The sequence below is a fragment of the Motacilla alba genome, chromosome 2, assembly GCF_015832195.1.
Source record: "Motacilla alba alba isolate MOTALB_02 chromosome 2, Motacilla_alba_V1.0_pri, whole genome shotgun sequence".
NCBI lineage: Eukaryota > Metazoa > Chordata > Aves > Passeriformes > Motacillidae > Motacilla > Motacilla alba.
This window is the reverse complement of record NC_052017.1, coordinates 46269655-46297226: the sequence shown is the minus strand read 5'-3', so window position 1 is coordinate 46297226 and position 27572 is coordinate 46269655. Positions and strand designations below refer to the sequence as shown.

General features: G+C 35.6%; 1 protein-coding gene across 1 annotated transcript in view; it reads left to right on the top strand.

The window, feature by feature from the left end:
* The window catches only part of DPY19L1 (dpy-19 like C-mannosyltransferase 1), a 44881-nt gene extending 17643 nt beyond the window's left edge, over nt 1–27238 (top strand). Inside the window, exons 9-23 of the mRNA XM_038128042.1 lie at nt 2554–2645; nt 4091–4190; nt 5542–5619; nt 7192–7278; nt 8732–8791; nt 11191–11271; nt 12018–12119; nt 12822–12893; nt 14341–14390; nt 15028–15052; nt 16634–16753; nt 22050–22224; nt 22964–23063; nt 24459–24584; nt 25642–27238. Coding sequence (XP_037983970.1) covers nt 2554–2645; nt 4091–4190; nt 5542–5619; nt 7192–7278; nt 8732–8791; nt 11191–11271; nt 12018–12119; nt 12822–12893; nt 14341–14390; nt 15028–15052; nt 16634–16753; nt 22050–22224; nt 22964–23063; nt 24459–24584; nt 25642–25798 — 1425 coding nt within the window. The 3' untranslated portion in view covers nt 25799–27238. The remainder of the gene's footprint in view (nt 1–2553; nt 2646–4090; nt 4191–5541; nt 5620–7191; nt 7279–8731; nt 8792–11190; nt 11272–12017; nt 12120–12821; nt 12894–14340; nt 14391–15027; nt 15053–16633; nt 16754–22049; nt 22225–22963; nt 23064–24458; nt 24585–25641) is intronic.
* Nucleotides 27239–27572: the final 334 nt, after the last annotated feature.

The following is a 27572-nucleotide window of genomic DNA, read 5'->3' as shown; positions in this document are numbered from 1 at the left end:
AGGCGTATTAAAGCATTGTCACCCATGGATGTTGAACTGCCTGGTTGAGAACAGGTGAACATTAGAGTTGGTAAACTTTTTTTTTGTGCTCTGTGAGTGTAAATATGGCATTTTATGTGGATTTCTATTCTTAATGGCGTCCTGAAGTGAAATGATGTTTCATCCTTTGCTTGTGAAGACAAATAGAATAGGCACTGTTTACCAGGTCTGTCAAGGTGGTAAGTGTAATTTCAGAAAGAAACGTGTTGAAAACTTCAAGGCAGTGGTAGCAAAAAACCATTTATTTCACTGTGGTACAGTGCAGTTCTTTCCATAGGTGACTTCTCTCTCTGTGAGTGACTTGACTTGGGGAAAAAGCAGATAGTGTGTTTTGGAGAATGATGTGAAAGCAGATCTGCATAGTTCTACACAGATGTAGTCTGGGCTTAGGTAGGGCTTCAGGAAGGCGACCCTGATTCAAGCTCAACTGCATGGATTTCTGGAGAGCAATAGGAAATACTTGCAGAGGTGCAGCATTTGATCTGAGCTGGCACTTTTGTGTTTGGACTGTAGCTGAATGGAGTAACTCAGACTTATTTGATGTTGTTGTGTATATAGTTATGGTAGTACCTGTAGTTAGAGGTGCACAGGGACTCTCTCCTCATGGGGTGCTGTGTTGAATGCCATGCTGTGGGTGTGCCTGTGTGTGTGGAAGAAAGGCCCAGCTCTTTGACAGGCTTGTGATTATGTGCAAATCATCTTGTGTGGGTCGACAGTGCATACAGTGGAGCTAGACCAGCTGCCAAAAATTTCCTTTCCTATTTGGGAAGGATAGGACTGAAGTACACGAGTAAGCCTGATCTGCAAGCCTTGGTATCTCAGCTCTAATGCTGTGTAAAAGTGGTATGTAAAAATGCTCTCTGGCTTTGAGCTAGTGACCCTAAGGCTGTATGTTTTTGTTTGTGCTGTGCTTCTGCTACTGTGTTTTCATTATTTCAAACTTAGACAAATCTGATATGTTTCTACCTGCAGCAGAGTGAGTTTACAGCCTTGATAAATCATCCACTGATGATTGAGTTTAGCGTTACATTCCAAATATAGAAAAGTAGCGTAGCCTACGTTAGTCAATCCACTTCTAAGATAATGCTTCCTTTTTATGGTTGTATATGCTCATCATTTTTTTTCCTGTCTTATCTTCTCCAGTATCGTAAGATTTGGTAAACCAAATGTTGCTGTAGTCTTGAAAAATATGCAAAATGACTACACTGCTTTAGGATAATCATGATTATATTTATTCCTTATTAAAAAAAAATTAACTCATCACATCTGTGCAGTCAGCTGAGGACAGCATATTAATGCATATATTTATGAAAGGTTTATTTTAATGATAATTGGTGCAGCTTTTACAAAGTACTTCTAGATGTCAGGGACTGTGATTAATGTGATGAGTTTCTGTTCTTTGCTTTTATTTTACACTATTAATTTAACATACTTGGGAAATGGCAAGACAATAAGCAAGGAATTATATAATGTTGATTTTAGTGACTTGTTCGGTAAAACAATATTTTAAAAAATGGTTTAAAGATTCTAGGAAGCAAAGGAAAAGGAACATCCTGGCCACAGTATCCTGCATTATTTTCATAGATTCATAAAAGCCCATGTTAAGGTGAATTACATTTTTCTCTTATAGTTATAAAGAACTTACTTCTAATTTTTAATGCAAATCTCTTGATAGCCAATTTGAACCTTATTTTTTGTATGTCAGATTACTCCTGTAAAGTTGTATTTGGTCTTTTTTTTTAAGGTCAGTGCAAGCACTTTATAAAGAACTGAATGAAGACATTGGAGATAGCAGTTGTAGCTGAGCCATTTGCCATGAGGCCCATTATTTGTTTGTCATGAACCCCATTAATTAAGAAATTAATGAAAAAACTATTCAGTTGACTTCAGTGTATTATGCTTGGCTTTATTAGGGTTAAAGAGTGGAATACATAAGTTATGTATATATAAGTAGTATAGGGTATGTATGAATTTAATTTCATGAGTCAAGTGTACTGGCCTGTTTTGCAGGGCAGCTTGAGATTTTATACTTAATGTGCTGTTACTGATAAAAATGTGAATAACCTTAAGAACTCTAGCATAATGGAGAATATATTGTTTTATCCTTCAGATCATCTCCCAACACACTGTCACTGTCTCTAAGTGTGGCAAGTCACTGCATGAATTTGAGAATTATTTACCTAGGAGTTGATTATTTCAGCAAAACTAGCGGACAAGTAGCTGCTGCCCTGCTTTTTAATTGGATATTCTCTAGCTGCCACATTTCATTTTGGAAAAGCAGTGCTCTATTTTAATTAAACAGCATATATTAGGCCCCCAAGTGTGGAAGCCACTTCCTTTTCCTTCCTCTTTTCTGCTTCCTGGCTTGTCTTTATAACATTCTGACTAAAACCTCATATAGCTTGGTTTTTGCTTTATTGGAGTATCTGTTGTCATTGATTTTGAAATACAGATGCGTGGTTTTATGGAAATATATCAGTGAATGTTACCATCTAACCCAGTTCTTATTTTCAGTGCACTCGTGTCATGTGGACTCCACCTCTTCGTGAAAGTTTCTCGTACCCATTCCTTGTGATGCAGATGTTGCTTTTGACCTATATTCTCAGGTACCTCTCAGTTTATACTGGGTCTTCACAATGCTTTAAAAAAACTGAATGTCACAGGACATTTGTTTAACTGCCTTTATTTAAATGTTTGTTTAAATGCCTCCATGTGCTGTAACAATGGTATCATTAACAAAGAAACTTTCCTGTGGCTGTTACATTACAGACGCTGCACCAGTAGAACTGCAGTCATATTACTCACTAATTAAAAGGAAAAACTTTGCAACTTGAAGACATGATTAACATAAAAATCAGAATTATTGTGTTGGCAAATACGTGTCTAAAGTAAAAATCAGAATTTTTGGTTGATGTCTCTTCCTTCCAATGAGAAACAAGCTGATACTTCATCAATTGGTTTTGTCCCTCTTGGAGAGTGGTATGTTGGCTGCACGTAGAGTAAGCCTATGCTTAGCAACAAAGGATGCTATAGGCACCTATAAGCTAGTATGTTCTTGCAGTTTTCTATGACTAATTAACTAGTCTCATTAACTAGTTCAATGACTTAGAGCAGTCTAATTACATTAATGCAGGGCTGCTCTTGAGTTCATTAGCCCTGCTTTTCCATGATTATTTCTGGCTTGCAACATGATTATTACTGTCTTGCCTCTGTTTTAGAAAATAAGCATGACAATTCCTACTTAAGGGCTTCTCCACCAACTCCATTGCATCAGATTTACAATGTATTTGTGATTTACTTGAACTTAGTACTTATAACCACCAATTTTCTTTTATTAGGTCATACTGATTTGTAGTTATTAATGTTTAAAGCAAAAGTATTTCATGCTTGTCACTGATTTGTGTTTTTTTAATATGAGGAAAAGATATGTGCTCTTTAGAATTTAGTGAAATTTGACACATGACATGTTTCAGAATTGAACTTGAACGCAGGATTAAATATTTTAAATAATTATTTCCGGACATGGAGAATAGACTGGGGTTTCAGTAACAGATGAGTTTCATGTACTTGTCATTGTCTCCTTCCCTGAAACATCACTCAGGATTGATTGCTAGCAGAAAGTAAATATGGAAGAAATGTGAGAGAGAGGAGTTAAATCACTTTCAAATGCAGACCATTCTGAAAGAGTTGTGATTTCAGTTGAAATGGAAATGATTGTGACCTGACTGTAGAGTTGTCACAAGAAGGTGAAGCACTTGCAAATGACATGCTTTGGCCTGCTGTACTGCATACTGCCAGGATCAGACTTGTTTGGTAATCAGTGACTCATCAAATAGTTTAGGAACATTAAACATCAGAGCTGTTGTCATGGAAACTCAAGAAAAAAATATATTAAATTTACTTGAGCAGTGTCATTTGTAGTTGATCAGTATTGCTAGCTATCTTCCAAGGTAACTGTGTTTTTATTGAATTTTCTATTGTACTTTTCAATTGTATGCAAACAGCTGTGTAATTGTACTTACTGATGCCTATTCTGTCTCTTTTTCCCAAGGATTCCGAGTATTAATACAGGAAGCTTGATTGCACTGTGTATTTCTAATATCTTTTTCATGCTTCCCTGGCAGTTTGCTCAGTTTGTTCTTCTAACTCAGGTAAGCCCATATTTACCTCTAAACAGCCTCTTTGTTTAACCTGGACAAATTGACTGCTTTGTGTAGACAGCCATTGAATTCACAACTATACCAGCACTTTTCTTTTAGCCAGATTTCATTCTCGCTGTCAGGAAAGATTCTCACCATTTACCACATCAATCTTGCTAGTCTTGAGTTTAAAAGTTGACTGTTTACACCACTTACCATTCTGTCTCCAGGACTAAAAATATTTACTTTTCCCACATAAACAGCCTCTATCCTGAGATCAGTACATTAGAACAAGAAAGAAAAACTTTGTCTTTTGAAGCACAAAAATAAAAAAACGGCATCGATCAGGCTGTTAAATTTTTTTAAATGTACTGCTGTTTGCATGGCATGTAATATCTGGAATGATTTTGCATGATTTTCTATATAATTTTGATGAGTCCATGAGTAGTGCTGTAGTCTGAGATTTTGGATAGTTGAGGTGACTGTAGTTAGCACTGAAATCTTGGAATTGCTGATTGGAGCCATAGGATACTGTCACACAGCAACTTTCTTCATGTTTGAGTTGGTTGAAATGTAGCCTTTTGACTGAAATCCATCTGTGTCTCCAGACCTTTTCACTGGTCTGCCTAACTTGAAGCAGAGTTTGCCTGGTTTGAGTGGATAGCTTTAAACAATCAGTATAAGCTGTGGTGTACAAGGTTTCTAACTGCATAAGAGGAAACCAATAAATTCTCTAAAATATTGAGAAAAACTCGTTGCTATAACCTGTTCAAGAGGCTGAGCCTGAAATTTGAAAATTCAGGTTCATTTCATAATTTCGTTAATTTCCCGTATGACTTTTAAGAGGCTCTCTGATCCATAAGACAACAAGCCTTATTTTCCTCAGCAGCAAATTGTGCATGTTTCCATACTTTGCTGAAAACTTAAAATTAATAAGTAATTATTTTGGGGGTTTTGGTTGGTTTGGGGTTTTTTGTTTGTTGGGGTTTTTTTTCCATTTTTGTTTGGTTTGGTTTATTTGGGTTTGTGGTTTTTTTTTCTTTTTTGTTTGGTTTGGGTTTTTTGGTGTTTGGGTTTTTTTTTAATTTTGTTTTAAATTTAAAGGTGAAAGGTAATGTGTTGGTGCTGTGTTTTGGTGACTTGGATTTTTATAAAGTTGAATACTTATTTCTTAAATATTCAACTGTATTTGATAATTCTTATTTAGAGCACCACAACAGAATTTTTGAAAGAAATAATTATGAAACGCCTAAGTACTTAGCAAAAAGTAGCAATAAAAGTTAATGATTGTTTGAATAATTCTTTTTATGAGGGAGTACACCAGTGCAAATTGTTTTAACTTCCTTTTCACTTTTGATTTTAGATAGCTTCATTATTTGCGGTGTGTATTATGGGTTATATTGACTCCAGCAAATTGCAGAAGATACTATCTGCACATATGGTAATGCTTTTTTAAATAAACCTTAAGTCCCCTCAAACAGATCAAAGCATGAAAAGAGACCATTTGTCTGAAGTGTTTTCCTTAGTTGCACAAAGGTTGAAAACATGCAGTGATAAGGGAGGGAGGGGTCTGGATTGGAGCTAAAATTGGGTTTTGAAAACTATTGTAGTCTTGACCATGCAAAGAACTTGTGGTTTAACTATTTGGGGAGATACTTAGAAAGGAGGACAAGAAAATAAACTGTTAAGCTGAAAACCAGTTTTTTTTAAAAACTGTGAAAAAGTCAAGAAAGAAAGGAAATGATAAGTAAAAGATGTGCAAGTTTCTGCATAATACCTGATTTTAATTTTTAAAGTTGAGATAATGGTCAAATTTTGCTTTTTGAAGTGAGATTACAGTTTTAAATACGAAGGAAGATGTAGGTAAGTTTTTTTAAGCAATGTGATAGTGTTTAAAAATATTTTTTTTGCTAAAATTGTGCTATGCTAACTCAGTGGGTGAAAAGAGAATATTTCCCCATAAAAGAAACTAAATTATATTTCCTATGTTTTAAAACATTTTTTTAAAATACTGTAAATGATAAATTAAAAGCAATGGTAAGTTCTATGCGATTCATTTCTCATGTAAATCCAGGACAAAATAAGCAGATTTGTTTGGTAGTTTTTGACAGAAGCAGGATGACATATTTAAGCTTTCTGGCTTATGTCAATAGCTGTATCATAAATTAGGTGCTGAAGTGCCATAAATAGGCTATTTTCACATAGATAAACAGTCATGTTATGTTATAGAGACAGCTTATTGAGTCTGGGTAAACTGCCAGTCTGTTTCGTGATGTTTTCAATTTTTGCCTCCCTCCTACCCTCCTCCTTCTGTGGAAAATGAAAGTCTTAACTGTGTGAAGAGGGGAGTAGAAAATTCTGCAAATTATTGTGTTATTTTTCCTTATTCCTGTGTATAAAAGAAGACAGAGCTTGCTTATTGATTTTTGCCCTCCAAGTTGGAAAATGTAATTCAGATTGCTTTCTGTTAAAAAAGAGCACAGTAGATCAGGATGGTGGATAAAAGTTGTATTTCAGCCTTGATTATGCGCCTTCAGGTGCATATCATCAAACAGTCAGAGTTCTGCCTCCTTGACTTTGATGATAATGGTATTTTAAATAAATGTTCGTCAGTTAGAAAGAAAGAAGACATCAAACATTCTATTAATTTTTGTGTTTGTCCATAATTCTAAAAGGTAGCAAACAGGTTGGAGAGAACTCATACAGTAGTTTAGAAAAAAAGTGAATATGTTAGAAATAACTTCAGAAATTTATCTATTGTATTACATAAATTTATCCTAAGACCAGGATTTGTTCCTACATACTTTTAATAAATAAATTAAAACAGTCATCTGCACTTGGCTGCCTCCTGCCATTAGGTCCTTACAATCAGTGTTTTCAGAACAAATCTGCAAGTGTATCAGGATTGCACTTTACTGTAAAGTAGGTGTTTTTAAATTTAAAGCTGTTAACACATTAGGTAATCCTTACATTTTCTATTTTAAATGGAATCATTTTTATTTTCTTCTTTCAGGTATCTCTTCTGGTGTGTTTTATTCTGATGTTTGGTAACTCAATGTTACTGACATCATATTATGCTGCATCTTTAGTAGTTATCTCGGTAAGTTGCTTAAGAAGAATCATATGCTGTGCTGAGACTGCAGTGCTGTACTATTGTGTATGTATTGGTGTAAAATGTGCAACTGCTGCACTACCAGACAGATGAGGAACCTTTCACATGAGAAACAGGATTAGACTATAAAGATATCTGGTGAAAGGGTAAATACTAATTCAAGAAATCATGGATTTACGCCAAAACCTCTTTGTAAGAGAAACTCATTTAAGACTCAGCTCTTCTACTTTTACAGTTCTCTTCTTTTTATAAAAGTATAAAATTTACCATGTATGTATGTAATTTTGACCAGAGTGACTGTAAAGCAAGAAGCATGAGCGAGGAGGAACATCATTTAAATGCTTCTTATTGATAGTAAATCCTCCAGTGCAGAACAAATGACTAAGCCGTATATAACAGTGGTTTAAGACTGTTTGAAACTGCTGCATCATACTGCTGTGTTAGTGAAATTACTCACTGAAGATTCATCATCTCACTATTCATTATCCTAATTTTTCTTTAAATAGGAAAAAACCCCACAACCTCTTTCAGTTTTGTATAGTTCCTGATAAAGGATTTATGTACATAAGAAATAGGAGAGAAAGTGTTGTGAACAGATCCTATGTAGCTTGCTGCAAATCGTCTTAATTTTGGATTCTTTTTGTCTGTTTATATTTTGTCAATCAGCAAGAGTGTGGCAATTTCTCACTTATGCTAGTAGTAGACTGCCTTGGCTGCATTATTTGCTGTAGTATAGTTTGCTTGTTAAGAATCTATTCTAGTTTCTTATAGCAGCTTTTGTAATTATATATTAAGTACAGGTTGAGTTGAGTTCTCAGTCTGTTGAGTTCCTCGCCTATTTTCTGCTTTGATAAAAGTATTTGGTTTTTGTTATTTGCATACTTGTATTTGCCTCAGTTTCACATATGGACTGGATTTCTGGAAGCTTTTAATTACACTGTTCATCAAATTAGCCTAAAATGGGTCTTTCTTGTGTCATTAAATGAACATACTGTGAAACAGAAAGGAGTGACTCCTACTGCCTTCTGTGCTCTGTTACCTTACTTGAAAATTGTTTGTGTTAATGCTGCCAGTAATTTATTTCTTGCTTCAGTCTCTTGTCATTCACAGAAGCAGACAGAACTCAGTTTCCCATTGTTTTGATTTAAAGAAGCTTTGAACGGAATAATACAGAATCTCCTTACTCGTTCAGGAGAAAAGTAGTCTTCCATAATTGTACTTGAACTGCAGTAAGAGTTTTTATGTTGGCAAGTTTTGCCAGTGCAGGGTGAAATCATACTAAATATATTCGTATCTCAGGTTGTATTAATTATGGAAGATTTTTTAATAACTAAATATATGATATGATAAGCTTACCAAAAAGAAAAACCTCTCATTCACGGTACTAGAATAGTTTGTTGTTATTATGTTACCTGAAAATATGCATTAAATTTTTTAATAGGGAATTCTTGAATGGAGTCCAAAAGTCTTGAAAAGGCGCAGAAGAGAAGTCTATGTATGGGTAAGGAATTTAGAATATTTTGAATTTCAGAGAAAAACTATGACTTTTTTTTGTTTGTCAAATACAGAAACATCTTCTGGTTTTGTTTCTAATAATTGAAAATCAAGGAATATAGCTGCACTGCTGTCTTTAATAAATTGTTAGTGTTCCCAGCAATTAGTGTTAAATTCCTAAAGAAATAAAGAGATCATAAACACACATTTATATCAGAAAGCTGAAATAGCCTTTAAATGGTAACAGATTTAATTTCACATTGACAACTTTACATGTTTACAAAACCTAAGATCTGTATGGAAACCCTTTTAAAGGTCAATTTAGAAAAGGCGAGTAAAAGGCTAACAGTGCTTGCAGAAATGGAGATAAGGGTACTGCATTTGATATTCACTAAAATGTGGATATCTATATAATTTTTAAGGATATTTTTATGACAACAGCAAACATCTTAAAATTGCCTAGGGAAGCAAGTCAGAGTAAAACACTGTAGAATGACTGTAGAATGTGTCGGTGAGGTTGGAGGGTAGTAGAAGTCATGTCAGGGAGAACACTCCCAAAACTATTATGAATATAATGTAACACTGTAGAAAACTTGAGAATTGACATGCTGCTTAAGACATAATGTTAACATGTAAAACACCTGAAATGGGACCCTACCAAGACTATGCCGGACTTAAGACAGGCATTCTTATTAAATGAAGGGTAAGCTGTTAGCAAAACTGGATAAAATTCATACAGTTATTATAAAGGAATTAGAATAGGAAGGAATTAAAATAGTTATAGGAAACTTCAGTGCGTGGCTACATGCCTGGCTGTAGTACCAGGGAAAGTCAGAGTGTAGGCAAATTTCATGTCAGTTTTCTGAAATGGAGATCCAAGGCACTTGTGGAACAGCAAACTAATAAATCTGGGTTTTGTAAAAGAATAAAAACTTGTATGGTGAGGGAGGTGTTAAGCTGTATACACGTGCAGCATAATGAGAGATACCCAGTGCAGCCTTTGTCGAAGGAAGTCGTGCCTTGCAAGTGTTTGACTCCTCTGAAGGATGTAGATAAGGGTGTGTGGGTGAATGTAATGTACATAAATTTCAGGAATTTTTTGAAGAAGCTGTCTAACTGGAGCTATAAAAGAAACTAAACTCCATGAGATAAGGTATGAACGTTAAAAGGTCAGAAACAAAGGGTGGGGTTAAATGGTGAGTTTTCAAAAGACCACCACCACCCTAAAAACGTATATAAAATAATTGATCCTAAATTTGGTGCTACCCTTCAGCAGAGAAATCTCAGTATTCTTACACAGAGTTCTTTGAACACACCAATTCATTACTGAGCAGGCATCAAAAACGAGAATACTTGATAGAAATCACAGAGAAGGACCTGTAGAAAAAGCAGAATTTCTTTTTTTTAATTTTGTAAATTCATATGTAACATTGTAAATATTGCATGGAGTCTCAGTCGATGTATCTTACCTAAAAAAAAAAATTAAAAACTCTAATTCCTTCCCCCAAAATCAATTGACATTGAGTATGAAGATAATTATTAATGTAGATTTAGCAAATAGCTGAGATTTTAAAATACATTAGAATTCTATGTCTTGTAAAATAAAGGTAAATACAACAAAGCCTGTGAAGAAAAGTAGAATATAATTATAGGTTTTTTAGTGCCCCTTATGGTAGCAGCAATAAGCTTATAAGGAATAAGAAAGTTGCTGTGGAAGAAAAATACCCAGAGGCATTCAGTAAAGGATTAGGATACCTCCTAGGTATTTAGGTTTCTTAGCAGCCATTAAATGAGATGACTGAATGCAGCCCATCGTCACATAAAAACCCTGGTTACATTAGGGCAAAGATCAGTTTTTTGTTGCATTCTCTCTGAAAGCATCTACTGTGAGTCCCAAATACAAGATACTGGGACAGGTTGTCCTATTCAGTTGATCCACTTTTATAAAGAATTTGCTAGATTCAGCTACACTGCCAAGAATTTAACGTTCTTAGTACAGGAATAAACTTTACACATAACTAAAAGTAGTAACTGGACATACTTTGTTTATATTTCCATCAACTTCTAACCTCAGATCATCTTGAGACAGTGCTGTAAATCAGCAAGCTCCTCCAAAGATTTGAATTGCCAGGCTAGCACAACCTGGTAACATGGAGCAGCTCTTGTCCAAAAACAATCTCTGCACACTGATATGTGCAAAACAGATGGAACAGACAGTGAGACTACCCTGTTTCAACTTTTCTACCCCCTCTGCTGCAATATTGTATGCAATGGTACAGCTGTAGTGTAAATCGGCTGTACATAGCAGAGTTTATAAGTAGTAGCTAAATGTAAGAAGTTTTTTAAAAAAGAAAAAAATGTGTAGACGTTAAAGACATCCATTTCATTCTAAATATATTTTTTAAGGTCATTGAAGGATGTGCCTGGCTATTTGGGACAGTCACCTTGAAATACCTGACTTCTCTTGTGTTTGGAATAGCTGATGATGTAAGTTCTATTATCAGAGTATCTGGTTGGTATCTTTCACAGATTTATTTTGTCATACCGAATATTTGATTTTGACATCTTACTGATACACTTTCCTGAATTTCCAGAATTTGTTTTATGGAAGTGGGAGAGAGACTGTATATTTGCTTTCTCTTTCATTATGTATTATCACTTACCAAAATTTGCGAAAACACAAATATCTTTACTTTTGTCTTAGTGAATTCTCTATGTGTTTGTTTTTAAATGTGGATTTATATGGCTTTGTTTGTCTTGGGTATCTTCTACCTGCACCTTTATTTACTCAGTTTGTCAATTCACTCTTCTCTGAAACTAATTTTCAGGATAGTTTTGAGATGCTGTTGTAACATTTACAGCCTTTGCTGTGTTTCACCCCCTTTATTCTGTTCTTAAAAACCTGTCTACAGGTTTGTATCAAGGGGTAAAAGATACAAAGGTCACATCTTAAAATATGACTATGCAAAAATATACTCTTGTTGAATACAATCACTTTTTTGCTGTTTTCTGCTTTTTATTTAACACCGTACAATCTGTGTTAGACTCAAAGATGCTGTTTAATACACTGGAAGTAGATTTTTGGTGCTCTTGTAACAATAATGTAAGCGATATAAACTTTTGTTCTAATTAAAAATATTTCTCAGTACAATATAATTTCTCATATTTATACTACTTTGTTGTGGAAAACAGTTTACTCCAATTTGATATTTCTTTCCTGTATGTTCTGCCAGGCTCATATAGGAAACATATTGAAATCTAAATTTATTGGCTACAAGGATTTTGATACGTTAATGTATACCTGTGCTGCTGAGTTTGACTTCATGGAAAAAGAGGTAATTTGGTCAAAGTATGTGATTTTGGAAGAGGGAACTTCTTGCTTTATCTTTATTTATAACTTAAAACATTTGAGAACCACACCTCCTACAGCCATCGTAAGTTCAAATACATACTTGAAAAGAGACATTAATGAACTAAAGCTAAATTTAATTGTGTTTATTGCATTTAAGTGAACTTAAACTGAAGCTGTGTTTTGATTTTAGATCTAAAAATATGCTTGCTTAAATGACAGAAGTCTTTCCTCAGGAATAAATGAAAGGTTAGAGTTCTGCAAACAAGATTTTATGGGGCTCTCATTACCTGGTTTAGAGTATATGGAAAATGTACTGAGATCTGCAAGGGCCTTACCTGGTAGGTTTAGACAACAGAACTGCATTGAAGCTTCATGTTGTGGCATGAATAGACTTCTTTTAATTTATCACTGCCTAGATATGCATTTAGAATGTTTATAGATTAGTCAACCTATAGTACTCAAATTCAGATGAGATACAATCTGTTTCTCATCTTTGGATGGCTTGCCAAAGAACTGGAAATAATTTACTGATGACCCGAGTATTATGTCTTTAGTATGATTGCTGGGTGGAGTTTACATTTACATTTTTCTGCAGAAAGATGTCATTATATTAATTTCTTTAAAATGGCAATTGAAATAATTACAGATGAAGGAAAGCAATTAATGAACTTGATTTCCATTTTAGACTCCAGTAAGATACACAAAGACTCTCCTATTACCAGTTGTTCTGGTGGTTTTTGGGGTAATCATCAAAAGGGTAAGCGATTGATTTACTGAGTCACCTTTTCCTTGAACTTACATTTCATGTTTTTTTTGAAGGGATTTTTATTTATTTATTTATTTATTTATTTATTTATTTATTTGATATGGGAAGAAATTGCTGTGGTAGGTTAACCTTTGCTGACTGCCAGGTGCCTGCCAAGCCATGCTGCCATTCCTTACCCTCACTATGATGGGGAAAGAAGAGTAGAAAAATCTCATGGGTCAAGATAAGTACGGGGGCCTCACTCTCTGATTCACTGTCATGAGCGAAACAGACTTGAATTGAGGAAGATCAAATTAAATTTTTTGTGAATTAAGAATAAAATGCAAGAAGCAAACCTAAAACTAAAACCATCTTGTCCTCATCCCCAGGCTCAATAGGTCCCGTCCGTAGGCTGCAGTTTTTTTTAAGAATGGGGTTGGCATAAGTCCTTTCCATGGGGTACAGTTCTTCAGAAACAGACTGCTCCAGCATGAGTCCCCCACAGGTTGCAGCTCCTGCCAGAAAACCTGCTCCTTTATGGGCTCTTGTTCACAAGCTGCAGTTCCTGCCAGGAGCTGTTTCCTTTGTGGGTTCGCTGTGGGTTGCAGCATCCTTCAAGGCATTCACACCTGCTCTAGTAGGCCTGCCTCAGGTGAATTTCTGTCTGCTCCACCATAATCCTTCATTGCCCTCCAGGGGAAAAAGAAAACCAAAAAACTTGCGTCACTGTGGTGTTCTCCAAAAGCTGCAATCTTATGGTTCTCATGGAGCATCTCCTCCTGCCTCCTTCATTGACCTCGGTGACTTGAGTCTCCTTTCACTCTCAGTTTTCTTACTGCTCTCTCTGAAGCATGCTGCAGAGTTACCTTTTTGTAAACATGTTATCAGTAGGGGCCCCACCAGTGTTGCTGATGAGTTCAACTTTGCCCAGTGGTAGGTCTGGTTTGAAGCTGTCTAGAACTGGCTCTCTCTAACACGGGGGCAGCCTCTGATCTCTTCCCACAGAAGCCATCCCTGCAATGCTCCTCCTACTGAAACCTTGACATGTAAACCCAATACAGTCAGAAAAACACAGGTTTTCAAGAACACGTATTTAAAATTCTGTATTCTCATTACAAAGATTTTTGCAAAGGTCCAGTCCTGAGTCAGAAGAAATTTCTGTTATTTAGCTGATGAATACTAAAACTAGAGTTTATAACTGTTTTTGTAAATTTGATTATGTATAATTTGTGTAAAAACAACTTACAGTTTGCACAGGAACAGATGGGATAACTGCTAACTGCCTGGCTAATTAAACATCCTCTAAAAGAAGTTCTGACTAAAACATTGCTTGTCTTTTATCTTAGCATTATCTCAAAAAGAGATTACCCAGGTGTAGTTTAATTTAGCAAATGTTGAAAATGCTTCAAAATGTTTTGAAACTATGTTTATACTTTTTGTTGTCTCTTGTTTTCTTCAGGCAATTAAATATATTCTGTGGTCCTTATCTCACACAGGCCGATATGAAAAGTAAGTATTTTCTTCTTTTTTAATGTAAAACTGAATTCTGTGCTGGAAGTTCATTTGATTTGCTATATGCTACAAAATTCAGAATTCTACATTATGTAAGTCCTTTTTGAAAGGTTAGTTACAGTGCAGTTCAGTAACTGAATGGATGTATTGCAAATGGTATTTTTATATTATAACTAAAACGAAGATTATCTGCTAAACATGTTTTAGACATCTTAACCCATTTATGTCCAGATTTTATATTTAATGATTTCTTTTTCTGTTCTGTTCCTAAAGCAGTATTTATGTGCTTTTTCTGCTTTTTTACTATAAATAGTGAATGCAAATTCTTTTTTCCCCATTAATTTCTTCCAGGTTATAAAGATACCAGAGTTTCATCTCATGGAAGTAATTAAAAAAAAAACCTGCTAAAATCAATACTCAAGATTTCCAAATAGATACAGGGATTGAGGAAGATAGTTATGATTTGCAATTTATTTCAAAACTTGCACAGAGGGGGGGGAAAAATTCTGACACTTGATTCATGCTTACCGGATTAGTTGCATTGTCTAATGCCATTAGAGATGATTTTAAAATAAAACCATTTCTTCCGTAGTACATAAATAATGATGGGTTTTGGGTTGGTTTTTTTTTTCAGAGAAGAACGTTTTAACCATGGTGAGGTAAGATTTTTTTTGTGCACAATTTTATTGCTATGGTTAATGCAAATACTCTGTATTGAAATGCAGGTTGCAATGGCCTGATGCTGATACACGTGGTTTATTTGCATCTAAGTATTTGCATCATTATTTCCCCCATCTTAAGTTGGGTCTGGTATGTCACCAGAATAACTCTGAAATACTGGCTAATGGAGGTGATTGTGCAAGAGAGGAATCTTGAGCTTTTACTGTAGCTGTTCCAAAAGACACTGAAGCTAGGCTGGACCTTCTGTTTTCCACATGGAGACTGAGAAGCAGATTGGTTCCTTTACTGGGGTTCCGCATGACGTGTAATGTTCAAATTGTATTTTGAGATAGGCCATAATGAATGTTGTAGTACACATGGTTCGTTTTAGTAAAACTGTGCAAAGCAATGTAGCGTGTCCCCCTCTGGAGCCCGCGGCACAGGAAGAACGGGGACCTGTTAGAGCAGATGCAGAGGAGGTCCACAAAAACAGAGGGATAGAACACCTCTCCTGTGAGGACAGGCTGAGAGAGTTGGGGTTATTCAGCCTGGAAAAGAGTGCTGCAGGGAGACTTTAATGGGGCCTTTCATTGCTTAAAGGGGGCCTATAAGAAAGATAAGGACAACTTTTTAGCAGGCCTTTTCCATTAGGACAAGGGATAATGCCTTAGAACTGGAATTGGGTAGATTTAGGCAAGCTATAGGGAAGAAATCTTACTACAATGGGAGTGGTGAAACACTGGGATCAGGTGGTCCAGAGAGTTGCTAGATGTCTGTCACGGTTTAACCTCAAGTTGCCTTAGAGGAGGTTTAGATTGGATATTAGGAAAAATACCCAAAAGAGTTATCAAGCAGTGAGATAGGCTGCCCAGGGAAGGCTTGAGTCACCATCCCTGAAGGCATGTACATGTGGCACTGTGGTCATGGTTTAGCAGTGGACTTGGCAGTGTTAGATTAATGAGTGGACTTGACCTTAGAGGCTTTTTCAAACCTAAATGATTCTATGATAATCAATCAGATAAAAGCACTGATTGCGAAGATGCCTCTATTTAGCACAGCACTTTGACGAGTAACATAGATTAATGTTAGGAGTAATGAGTAACACATCTGATGCTTTTTAGAATACTAAAGCAAGCTGCCTCTGATTGTGTGATTATCAAGAATGATCTTATTTTCTTCTCTTACTCCATACTTGTGTACTTGGCACTAAAAAGCAGGGTCTCTTAACTTCTATAAAGAGGTTATACAAGGAGTTTTACATATTCTGTTGTCTAAGTTAAGCCTGTTAATGGCTAAGGATTTTTTAAATAGCCAGCTGTTTCTCTAGCTCCTTTTTCTTTTATTGATAATGTTTCTCCTTCCTGTTATTCCATTCATCAGCATACTACGTGCACTTTGGATAAAAGATAACAGAAAGTCATTATCACCATCTGAAATATGAATATCTTTACTTTGACTTGGACTCTTTCAGACAAGCTCGTCATTTAAGCTATACTGAAAATGAAGTTATGTGTTTAAAGCAGAAATGAAAAGTATGAAAATTTGCTTCTGTGTCTTGTGGTTTCTTGTTTTCTTTCCAGCTGGTATTCCATGCATTGCAGCTGTTGGCATACAGTGTCCTGGCAATTTTAATCATGAGACTAAAGCTGTTTTTAACACCACATCTGTGTATTATGGCTTCCTTGGTGTGTTCAAAACAGGTAAGGTCTCTTTTATCCTGTAGCTATCTCAGTACTTAGAGTATTACACAGATATTTGTCCTAAAGTAGATTTCTCTGTGTGTAATTGCTGAATCTGAGGGTACCAGATAAAAATAAACCAGATTATATTGCCTGTCAAAAATGGTTCCATTCTTCCCTCTTCCCAAATAAAGCAAAAGGCTTGCTTTATGCAACTTGTCCAACTGCATTATTATGTGAGTTAATATGCTGTGTATCAAGCTTGAGCACAGGGGGACATATCTTAGATTTTACTGTGTTTGCACACCTCTATGCCACTGCAAGTTTTTATTGACTATTAATTTTATCCGGTGTTTGTCTTTGTTTACACTGTGTTTTCACAGCTCTTCAGAGCTTATTGCCTTGCATATTTCTTGCCTATTAATTCTTTCTAGAAGTCTTGTTTGATGTCTTGCATGTTGAAAACATTTCAGTCATAAAAATCGAAACTCACATGCCTAACTCAGACTTAATTGTACTACTTTCAATAATCTGTAACATCAAATGTTACTAGATTTCCTTCAGATATAAAAGGTCTTAGAATAGGCTTTCCATGTTTCATTATCTTTGTTTCTGAGAAGTGAACATGATTAAATCTCTATTTAAATAGCTATTTTAGAAGCTTTGAATATGCAGCAAAAGTAGGGTAAGTAGTCCTTTGTCTGGAAAGCAGGCAGGAAAGGTAGATTGAAAAATGTCTGAACAGCTGGGCCCCGAAATTGGTGGTGCCGAGTCTGGTCGAAGGCCAGTAACCTGAGGGGCCAGTGCTGGGTCCAAGGCTGCTCAGTGTCTTTGTTAATGGACTGAATGGTGGGGCAGAGTGTACCCTCAGCAAGTTTGCTGATGGTGCAAAGCTGGGAGGAGTAGCAGGGTCTTTCATGTGGTGCCCAGTGACAGGACCAGAGGCGATGGGCACACACTGAAACGTGGGCAGTTCCCTCTGAACATGGGGAAACTTTTTCACTGGGAGGGTGAAAAGCCTTGGCACAGATTGCCCAGGGACATGGTGGAGTGTCCATCCTTGGAGGTATTCAGAAGCTGTCTGGACATGGACCAGGGGCATTTGGCTCTGGGTGACCATGCTCAAAGCAGCAGGGCTGGATCTTCAGAGCTTCCTGTCACCCTGCACTGCGGTTTCGTAGAAATTGTCTAAAAGGGAATTAGGGTGCTATGGTGAAGGCAATTCCTGTCTGTGTAACAGCTGATACCCTTGTCGGACAACTGGAAGATGAGTGAATGAGACAGATTTATGCAAAGAGGAGAAAGCTATCTCATGTTAGGCCAGTGAACAAATAATTGTTTCCCAGAAAACTGAACTGCTTCCTAAATGATCTTTAGAGAAGGTAGTTCTTTATAACACTGGACAGATTACACAGTATCAGTCTGCTTAAATGTGCTCATCCCTTTCTTGATGCCTGATGTACTTGGCATAGGTGAAAGTGCCTTGTGTTTGCCAAAATCAAATTAATCTCTACACTTAAAATAAAAAATGCTTAGATATTATCAAAACCTCCTTCTTTAGCCACCTTATAATTGAGGATTGGAAGGAATACTTCCTAATATAATATTAGGAATTTCCTCTACATGCTTGCTATCCTGGAAGATTCACAAATGTTTCATTTGAAGCTCTTAGTTGTTCTTGAAATGCAGGCACCCTCTTAGGTGGTCTGGTTATTCAAGCAATAGCAGTTGCACTGGTTATTTTTCTAAGTGAACTTTAATAAGGTGTTTCTGAGTAATTTGAAATGAAGTTGCTTTTCAAAAGTCAGAGGAACAAAATGAAAAAATGTTCTTTTAACATCCAATTTCTGGATAACAATTATGATTTAGATTAATGCTGTCGAAACTTGATTTGTTCTTAGTTCTTTTTTACCTGTGAATTTCTTGATGGGCTTTTCTACCCTGTTAGTCCAGGACTAAAAGTATTTTTGTAATTTGAGCCACAGTAAAATCTGTGCTGATTTTTTTTAGCTGCATGGTGACTTTTTTTTTTTTTAAGCACCAGAGTAATAGCATTTCAGTAATTTTTCCTGGATTGTTGTTGGTGTTTAGTACTGCTGCTGAGGTCATCAGGCCAGTTAGTGAATCCTGGTGCTTTTCATAATTGTTGCATGTTGGATCTTTGAGGATGCCATGCATCATAAGTGTGTAAATAGTGGAAGGGAGGACGATATTTTGTCAATATATTTTTATCTGCTGCTTCCAGCTGCATTTTGGCCCTTTGATTGTTCTGCTGTTTCCTATTGTAGAGTGAGAGTAAGCTTCTCAGGGAGCTGCAGTTGCAGATGATAACCTGTTCTGGGAGCTGCCCCATTGGATCAGGTGACTCTGGTCCAGTGACTTTCCCTTCCTTCATTACAGCATCATGGAGGCATAGTTGGCTTGAAAGAAACAGGTCATGACTGCTAGGGAAGGGCTTTAGATTGCTGCAGGTCAGACATTTATTTTGTGCAGAAAGGGATAAATGACCAGCAGTGCTGCATAATACAGTTTGGGAATATCCTGGCCCTGGCTTGGGCCTGTGAGAAGTGTTCAAGTGAATCCAACTTCAGGTGAACAGCATAAGGGAAAATAAAATTGATTTCCTTGTCTTGTTATTAGTGAAGGTTCTTTTGCCTGTCCAGCTGTTCCCCAGGTTGGTGTTGATTGATACTCATAGAAGACAAGCTGGATTTTTTTTCTGGTCTGACAGGTGTGTGCTTGCTTTAGTAGAGAGAGGCTGACAATCTTCCAAGCAATAAAGGACTGGCTTCAGCATGGTAGACAAACACTGGCCCATAAGGCTGTTGAACCACCATTGAGCAGATCACTTCTAAGACTTTAGCAAACAATAAGAAAACTTTTCTCTTTTTGTTCTTGTTTTGGTTGGTTTGCTTGTTTTTGTAGGGCCAGGAAAATATGAAGTGTTTTTTAATGAGCTTTTTCTATCCTACTGGCAGCTGAGGAAGAGGCTGAAAAATCTGATTGTATGTGCAATACTGATCCAGAATTTCTTGGATGGAGGAAGATGGGACTTGTGACAAAATGATTGATTAACACTTAGTACACTTTATCCTTGGGATAGTGTTTTAGATGTTTGAATGAACATAAGTTAATAAGTGACAATTTGGTTTTACAGATGCAAGAAAAATTTAAGCAAATTTAAGATAGGCAGGTATCTTAATGTAATTGAGGTCAAACAGCCCTTTCATCTAGCAGACCATGAAAGCTTATCTGCAGTGGTATGTTAGTATATCTAATTTGTTTTGAGGCTAAAAATTACTGTTTGCACATGGAAAAGAAATTGTGTATGTTGTGTTCTTTCAGCCCTTTGCATGAATCCCTGCACTTTCCATTTTTCCATTACCAGCAGCTTGTGGTAGCTGATGGGCAATAAAAATGATAATGTTCTTTTTCTAATAAAGAATATTTTCATTCTCTGGAATGCTTTCTGATGAAAAGAAGTGACCTAATGTTGATTTTCATTGGAAAGTAATTCACTTCATAACACATTTTCAAGAAAGGATTTTTAATGAAATAAAAATATAAAGTAGCTGCATCTTTGCAAAGGGAGTAACTCCCTTCTTCTGCACAGCTGCATTTGAAGTACGAGAAATCTGTGATTAGAACCTTTACTTCTCTTAGGTTGAACAAGGAGGAGTAATTAAATTAGGGATTGATTCACTTTTGTCATTTAAGTTATTGTTTGTACTTCGGGTTAGGCCCAGATCTTCTGTTGTTGCTGTGCAGACTTTTGACCATTTGCATCCACACATTTCTCCTTTCTGTTAGGGGAAATTATGCTATCCTGAGTGGAAATTTTAAAAACAAAATAAAATAGCTGGAGAAAGACTTAAAGTATTAATTTGGGGAAAATAGTGAAAAAACTAAAGCCAACCCAAAACCTTGAATTGATTAAAAAAAAAAACATAAAAGGAGCAGCATCCGATGAAAGAAATGCTTCTTTTGCATTGCATATATATTCCATCATTCAAGGCTCCTTGTGTAAACAAAATAGTGCTAAATTCAGAGACTTTGAACATCAATGAGGCTTTATAAAAGCGTGACAGTAATGTAATTTTCTTTGATTTTAAAAGTTGTGGAACTGTCAAAGTTCTGACATGACAGTGAAGTGACACTTTTGCAGCTGTTGCTGAAAAGGAGGTTTGCTCACGTAGAGCAGCCTACAAATGAATTCATTTCACTTCATCCTTCCGGATCCACACAGTGGTCAGGCCTGTTTGGGATATTTACTTTCCCTGGATAGTATTGCTGTTCTTCTCAGAGTGTTTAGTGAGTCTTTAGGAATGAGAGTAGAGTATACTGTATTTTTGGAGAGGTGGCTGGAGAATTTTAATAGTCTGAGGTAGTTTGTGGTTAATTTATAAGAAAGATAACACACACTACTTTATTGGTGTAGTCAGCCTTGTGGGAGCTTCTACTGAGATACTTTCTTTTATTGTTTCATGCTTTAATTAAAAAAACACCTGGTAACATTATTATGAATGAAATGTATTTATTTAGTAGGGGTTTCATGTTTTTGATGTTTGGAGCTTTCTAATTGGGAAAAAAATAGTAGTTTATACTTTCTTATTTAATGGTTCAAATATGGATGTGGTAAAGTATTACTGCTCAAATTAAGCTTCAACACAGCAAATTTAGTACTGCTTTTTTAACTACCCCTTTTCACGTATTTATGAATATTTGCTTAGAGCCTCCAGCAAATTGTCTTTAGGAAACAATGCAAGCCCAGTTTAAGAAAGGAAAGAGTGGGATATAAAGCATCATTAAGCTTACTGTCCTCAATGTCTGTCTTTCTATGTTTCTAATATGTTTCAAAAGTTTGCGGTACAATCTCTAATCTGTACACTACAGGCAAAACTCTGGATGGAAACAGGATATAAAACACTGTAAAAGTCCAGTTAGCTTTATTGAATCATCTTTACTTGCAGATTTTGATATTTGAGACTTGACATACAACTTTAAAAGTTTACATTAATGTGAATTTTAAAATGCTTTTTTTATTTATTTTGAGTTGCAAATGTAATGTGCAATATTTGTTAAACATGAGTAATTCTTAGGAATTGCATTTTGAAATACAGTATATATTGTATATAATAGGAAGTTCTGAACTATATTATAATACTATGAATTATAATCTGAAGTTTAGTGGAGAAGAAATAGCAGAGATGTTTCATAGTGCAATATATGTTAGATTCCTCATAGAGAAATAAAAATGAATTGTTCTGCATACATTACAGAATTGTTGTCTAGGAATTAATTGATTCTTGCATTTCAGTTGTTTGGATGGCTCTTCTATAAAGTCCAGCCCAAAACATTGGTCTTTGCTATTTTAGCATTGATGACAATAGAGGGATCTGCAAACCTTCGAACTCAGTGGAACATCATGGGAGAATTTAGCAATTTGCCACAGGAAGAACTTCTAGAGTGGATACAAGTCAATACCAGACAAGGTGAACTATTTAATAATGTAGGATGTCCCCATTTATTGTGAGGTTGAACCATGGAACCTGTCACAAATGACTGCAGAGGTGTTGCTACTATCTGTAACTCTGGTATGTCTACTTGTCCACATAAAAGCTATGTCCAGTGGAAAAAAGCACCGAAAGCTGTCTTTGTTGGACTCCTGGCTACTGTTCTGGAGGTTCTAACCACTGGTGGAGTATTTTCAACAAAAGCATCTTTGCCAAGTCCAGTTAAAATAGGTTTTTACTTAAATGATTCTGGTCCTGTATGTGGGTACATGATCAGCATTTTGCTAGAAAGAATTAAAAATGTCTGTGTGTGTTGTGGTTGCACCCCTCCTTTTCCTAAAATCTGTCAGAAAACTGTTTGGAAACAAGGTAGTTTCCTTTCTAGAGGGAATATATGTTAAAGCCACAGTGGACTGATGAAAGGGTTATTATAATAAGTCTGTAATTCTACCCATTCAAGTAAAATAAGATGTATTAATTAAATCTCCATTCTTAGGTGCTTAGTTATCTAATTGCTTATATTGAGTTCAAGGTTACAAAAAACCCAAACTAAAACACTGATTTTGTGCATTTCCTGTTGATGTCAAGTATGGCCTTTTAAAAAGGAGTATCCTACTCTTTTCATGGTTTTTCTACAGGATTACTGTTCAGATATTTGAATTGCTTCTCTAATTGTTTGATTCCTCATTTCAAAAATGCCTTTGATTGTGAATTTCAGATGCAGTTTTTGCAGGAGCAATGCCTACAATGGCAAGTGTTAAATTGTCTACACTTCGTCCTATTGTAAATCATCCTCACTATGAAGATGCAGGATTAAGGTAAATTTTGCAGTTGAGGTTTTATTTGTGTCTGCTATTGATTCTCGTAATGTCTGTAATACACAGTAGTAGTGGCATTGTAAAATTAGTTAAACTCTCATAGAACAGGCTTAGATATTTCAGTCAGAAAGAAAACACGTTATTTCTTGAAGATTTGTGTTCATCAGAAAGGATACACTCTTGGGACAGATATGGCTTTAAACTTCAAAATCAGAATTGAGTTAAGGAGTTGGATTTCATCAGTTCAGTTATATCCTTTCTTCATTCTAGTTACTCCTGACATTGTAGACAGATGCAGTATTTTTTTCCAGTACAGCCAGTGTATTTATTTCTATTAGCTTTCTGTGATGGGCTGTCATTTTTTGTTATAATTGGTTAATTATTGAAGCTGAAATTTTGTGCTGGAGTTACTAAGATTTGTACTCTTGTTATTTTCAAAATCAGAATATTTGCCTAAATTGAAATTGATTTATCTGAAAAGGTCCTGAATTTCTTTTACTAAATTTAATAGTGTAGCATCATTTTTTTGTTAATTTGGTGAAACTGATTAAAAGAAATCCAACACAACAAAGAAGCAGCAAGATAGAGAGGGATAAAAGAGAAAGGGCATGGATTTATTTTACATGCCTTATGTCCTTAGTTCTCCTGGCGTTAACAGGCTTTAACTTTTAAACTAACCAGCCCCGAACTGGTAGACAGTGGGACTTGGATGATCACTGTAGGTCCCTTTAAACTGAAATATTCTGTCCTAGTTACAAAATCACGGGACAGGGCATATTTGGGAAAAATAAGGTACAGGCTATACCTGTATTAAGTGTCAGAAGATGGATGGGCTTTAACAGCATCATGCTTTGCACATTCAGAGGAGGATATTACTGGATGTGATATGGACTAGAGGAACCTTAAAGGTCTTCTAGTTCAAAAACAGGATCATGGTGTCCAAGGGCTGATTTTGCTTGATGACTGTAGGCAAACTCCAGGTCTTGTGCTCTGCATTTCAAAATGTCCCAGCAAGGGCAGTGTGACCATAGTGACACACAGTGATGGAGATCTTTTGTGGAGAGACTTGGCACAGGATTGATTCCTCCTGATTACCCTAGTCCAAGCAAGGTCGTTTCTAGCCTTGAGTATTGTGGTGAATGCATTGCTTTGACATCTTTGCACTTGCAGTTCACAGTTGTCTCCTGCTACAGAAAAATCAAAGGGCTGTATAACTTGTTCTTGGAATCGTTATATTTCTGAAGATGTGATCATACTTAAGCAAATGGCACTATTAATGTAAACTTTGCTTTAGCATAGCTACCTTGTGAAATAAAAAAGCCTTCCTCCCCAGTCTAATAAAGCTTACATTTTCATGCTCTATTGCAGCTAACCCTTAGATTTTTCTTTTTGAAGGGCCAGAACTAAAGTAGTGTATTCCATGTACAGTCGAAAACCTGCAAGTCAAGTAAAAAGAGATTTGATAAAACTAGGAGTGAATTACTACATCCTTGAAGAGTCATTGTGTGTAAGCAGAAAAAAGTAAGTAATCTCCCTCTTTCTCACAAGAATGATACACCCCTGAAATATGTGGTCTAAGATTCATATTAAGTTTTGGAGTGTTGATTTGTGGTTTATTTATTAAAAGTGTCCAAAATACATTTTTGTCCAGCATCTGTAGATAGTAACTGATATAATTTACTTTATCCTCATTAGCAGCCCTGTGTTCTTTGTGTGAACCTGGAAAGCTGTGTGGTATGAGTTTTTAAACTTCACTGTAAAACACTGAAGGAAAGAAGTAATTACAAAGGAAAGAAGCAGTTATTCTCTGATGGCAAGAACAGATGTGTGTGTATAATGAAAGTCTGGTATGAATAAAAGGTGCAGAATAAAAGACAGTTGGAGCACCAAAATGTTATGACCACAAATAGTCACTAAAAATTTTGTCACATTTAAGATGTTCTTCAGAAAGAGCTATGCTTTTATTTCCCCCCTCACCCCCTTTGGCTTCTCTTTCTGGCCTCCAGAGCACAATTAGTTTGGATTTTTGATTTTATTTTCTTTTCATTTAGTTAAAATTAAATGTATCTGTTCAATTTCTTTTCTATTATCTTTGATAAAATTAGAATATTCACACTTATTATAACTTTGAAAGGCAGTTGTACAGAGAATTGATGTTGGCTATGATCTTTTATAAAAAGCAAGGAATTACTACTTTCTTAAGGTGTTTTATTTCCTGAATTTTCTTTAGGAATGTTAGCAATATGTATATCACCCTCCATTTAATAGGAAGATTTAAGGGTCCCTGGTGATGTATAATGTGTTGCATAATTTGCGTTGTTTTATGTGCTCCCTCCTCCAAATTAATTCTTTATTAATTACATACCCACAAAAGCCAGATGCATTTTACACATTCTCAATACTATTTTTAAATTACTACTATATTTATTGATTTTGTAATCTGATAATATGTTTAGTATAAAGACAAACTTAAAAAATACAGATGGCACAATCAAGTATTCATGGGGCACTATGAAGGAAGGTTCATGAGAATTTTATGGCATTTCTTCATTTCTCTTTTCATATTCCTATTTTTTAGGCCTGGCTGCAGTATGCCTGAAATTTGGGATGTCGAAGATCCTGCTAATAGAGGAAAAATTCCTTTATGTACCCTTATGAGCAAGGATTCCAGGCCATATTTCATCACAGTATTTGAAAATAGCAATTACAGAGTCTTGAAGATTCCAAAGGAATAATATTTCAATGCAATGAAGCATCAGTCTTTCAAATCTTTAAACTAGTAACTGTAAAAATTCTAAATCAGAAATACCTTTTTTACTAGACTTAAAATGGAAAAATGTGTATTTTATTTTTTACCATTTTAAGTGAATTCTGATTATAGAAATATCTTAAACCTAACAGTTTGGATTTCTATTTCAGGGTCAGTCCCTTGAGATTTGCTATGCAAATGATTATATGTTTGCACATTTTATTTAACACTGATCCAAAAAGAACTAAAAGTAGCTATGGAAAAGTTCATAGGTGGACTTGAAACTTCATTTTTTTGGTGCATGTTATTGGAATCCTATTGATATTAAAAAAGATGACTAATAAGGGTAATATTTGCAGTAAGCAATAGTTTAGCTTCTCAGTGTCCAAGAGTTTTTAGCATTCTTATGCATTCAGAATAAGCTGGCATAATATACATGAAATTTTTAAGGGAAAATGCTTTATTCAGGAAAAATCTGTCATAGCCTTAGAAAGATACTAAAATAAATCCTTCACTGCCTTAACTAGACCTTCAGCGCCTAACTTGATAAGAAATTACTTTCAAAATTTAATGCCCCTTTTTCCTTTCCCCATGTATTAGATCCTGACTGGACTTTTTCATCAGCATTAAAGAAAAATGAAATTTATCCCAGTTGTGCTATGGGTGTAGTCAGTTGTGTGGGTATAATTGCTCCAGCATTATTAGACTGGCTCTGCTGTTTTTCTGTCATCTTGATGTCACACCAGTATTATAATTAGATAATAGAGAGCTCACTTTCCAAGATACCCAGTGCGAGGACACCCTTTAGTCGTTTAACTGACTTGGTAGAATTTTTGTATGTTTATTGCCATTGGGAGCTATCACAGTAATTGTGATTCTGCTGCATCATAAGAGTGCTAAGGTCTGATGTTTCGCCCTGTGTCGTTCATGGTTTGGATTTGTTTCATCTAGGTTTTTTTTTTTTTTGTTCACATCAGTCTGTTGGTATGACTGGTCTTTTCAGCCCTAATTGCATCTGGTGATCCTGGATGTTAATAGGGACACCATCCATCACGCCTGTAACAGTGTCAATTAAATGGGAACCTGTGATAAAGTAGTAGTATAACAACTGATCAGTATTATAAAACATCTTATTTTTTTATAATCTGTTTTATTGAGAGGGTGAGGGAGAATGGCTGAAAATGCATTAGCTTTTTAACTTTTACAGAATAGATTTTGGAAAAATTTCTATAAGGAAACTCACAAAAAAAGGGCTTTTGGGAAGTCACTTTTTAAAATGTTAATTGAATTCAAGGAAGCAGGAAAAAGTCTTTATATAAACATTGTGACTAGTGTTTCGGCACAAAAAGGTACTGTATTTTTATGAAGTTTATGCCAACTGTTGACATGTACTTATGTGGTTAAATAAAAAAGAGAAAGATGGAAATTGTGCTCATGTTTCTGGTAGGTATTACACTTCTCTTATGTCTGTTAAACTGATGTTTAACACAGTTACCACAGCAGATACGACTGAAGCCAAACTTTCAACTAAAAAAATGCACAGAAGGGCTGCAGATGATTAAACCAAAATCACACACTTCTTTCTGGCTTCCTTTTTATTCAAAATATCAGTGCAGGACTATGTGAAAAGATCGATGGAATGAAGAAATATTTGAAAGTAAAGGTTCAAAGATGGGCTTTAGTAAAAATGTTCATCATTTATTGAGGAGGTGACTGTTACTCAGTACATGGCCAGACACTGCAAATTTTCATCTCCAGGT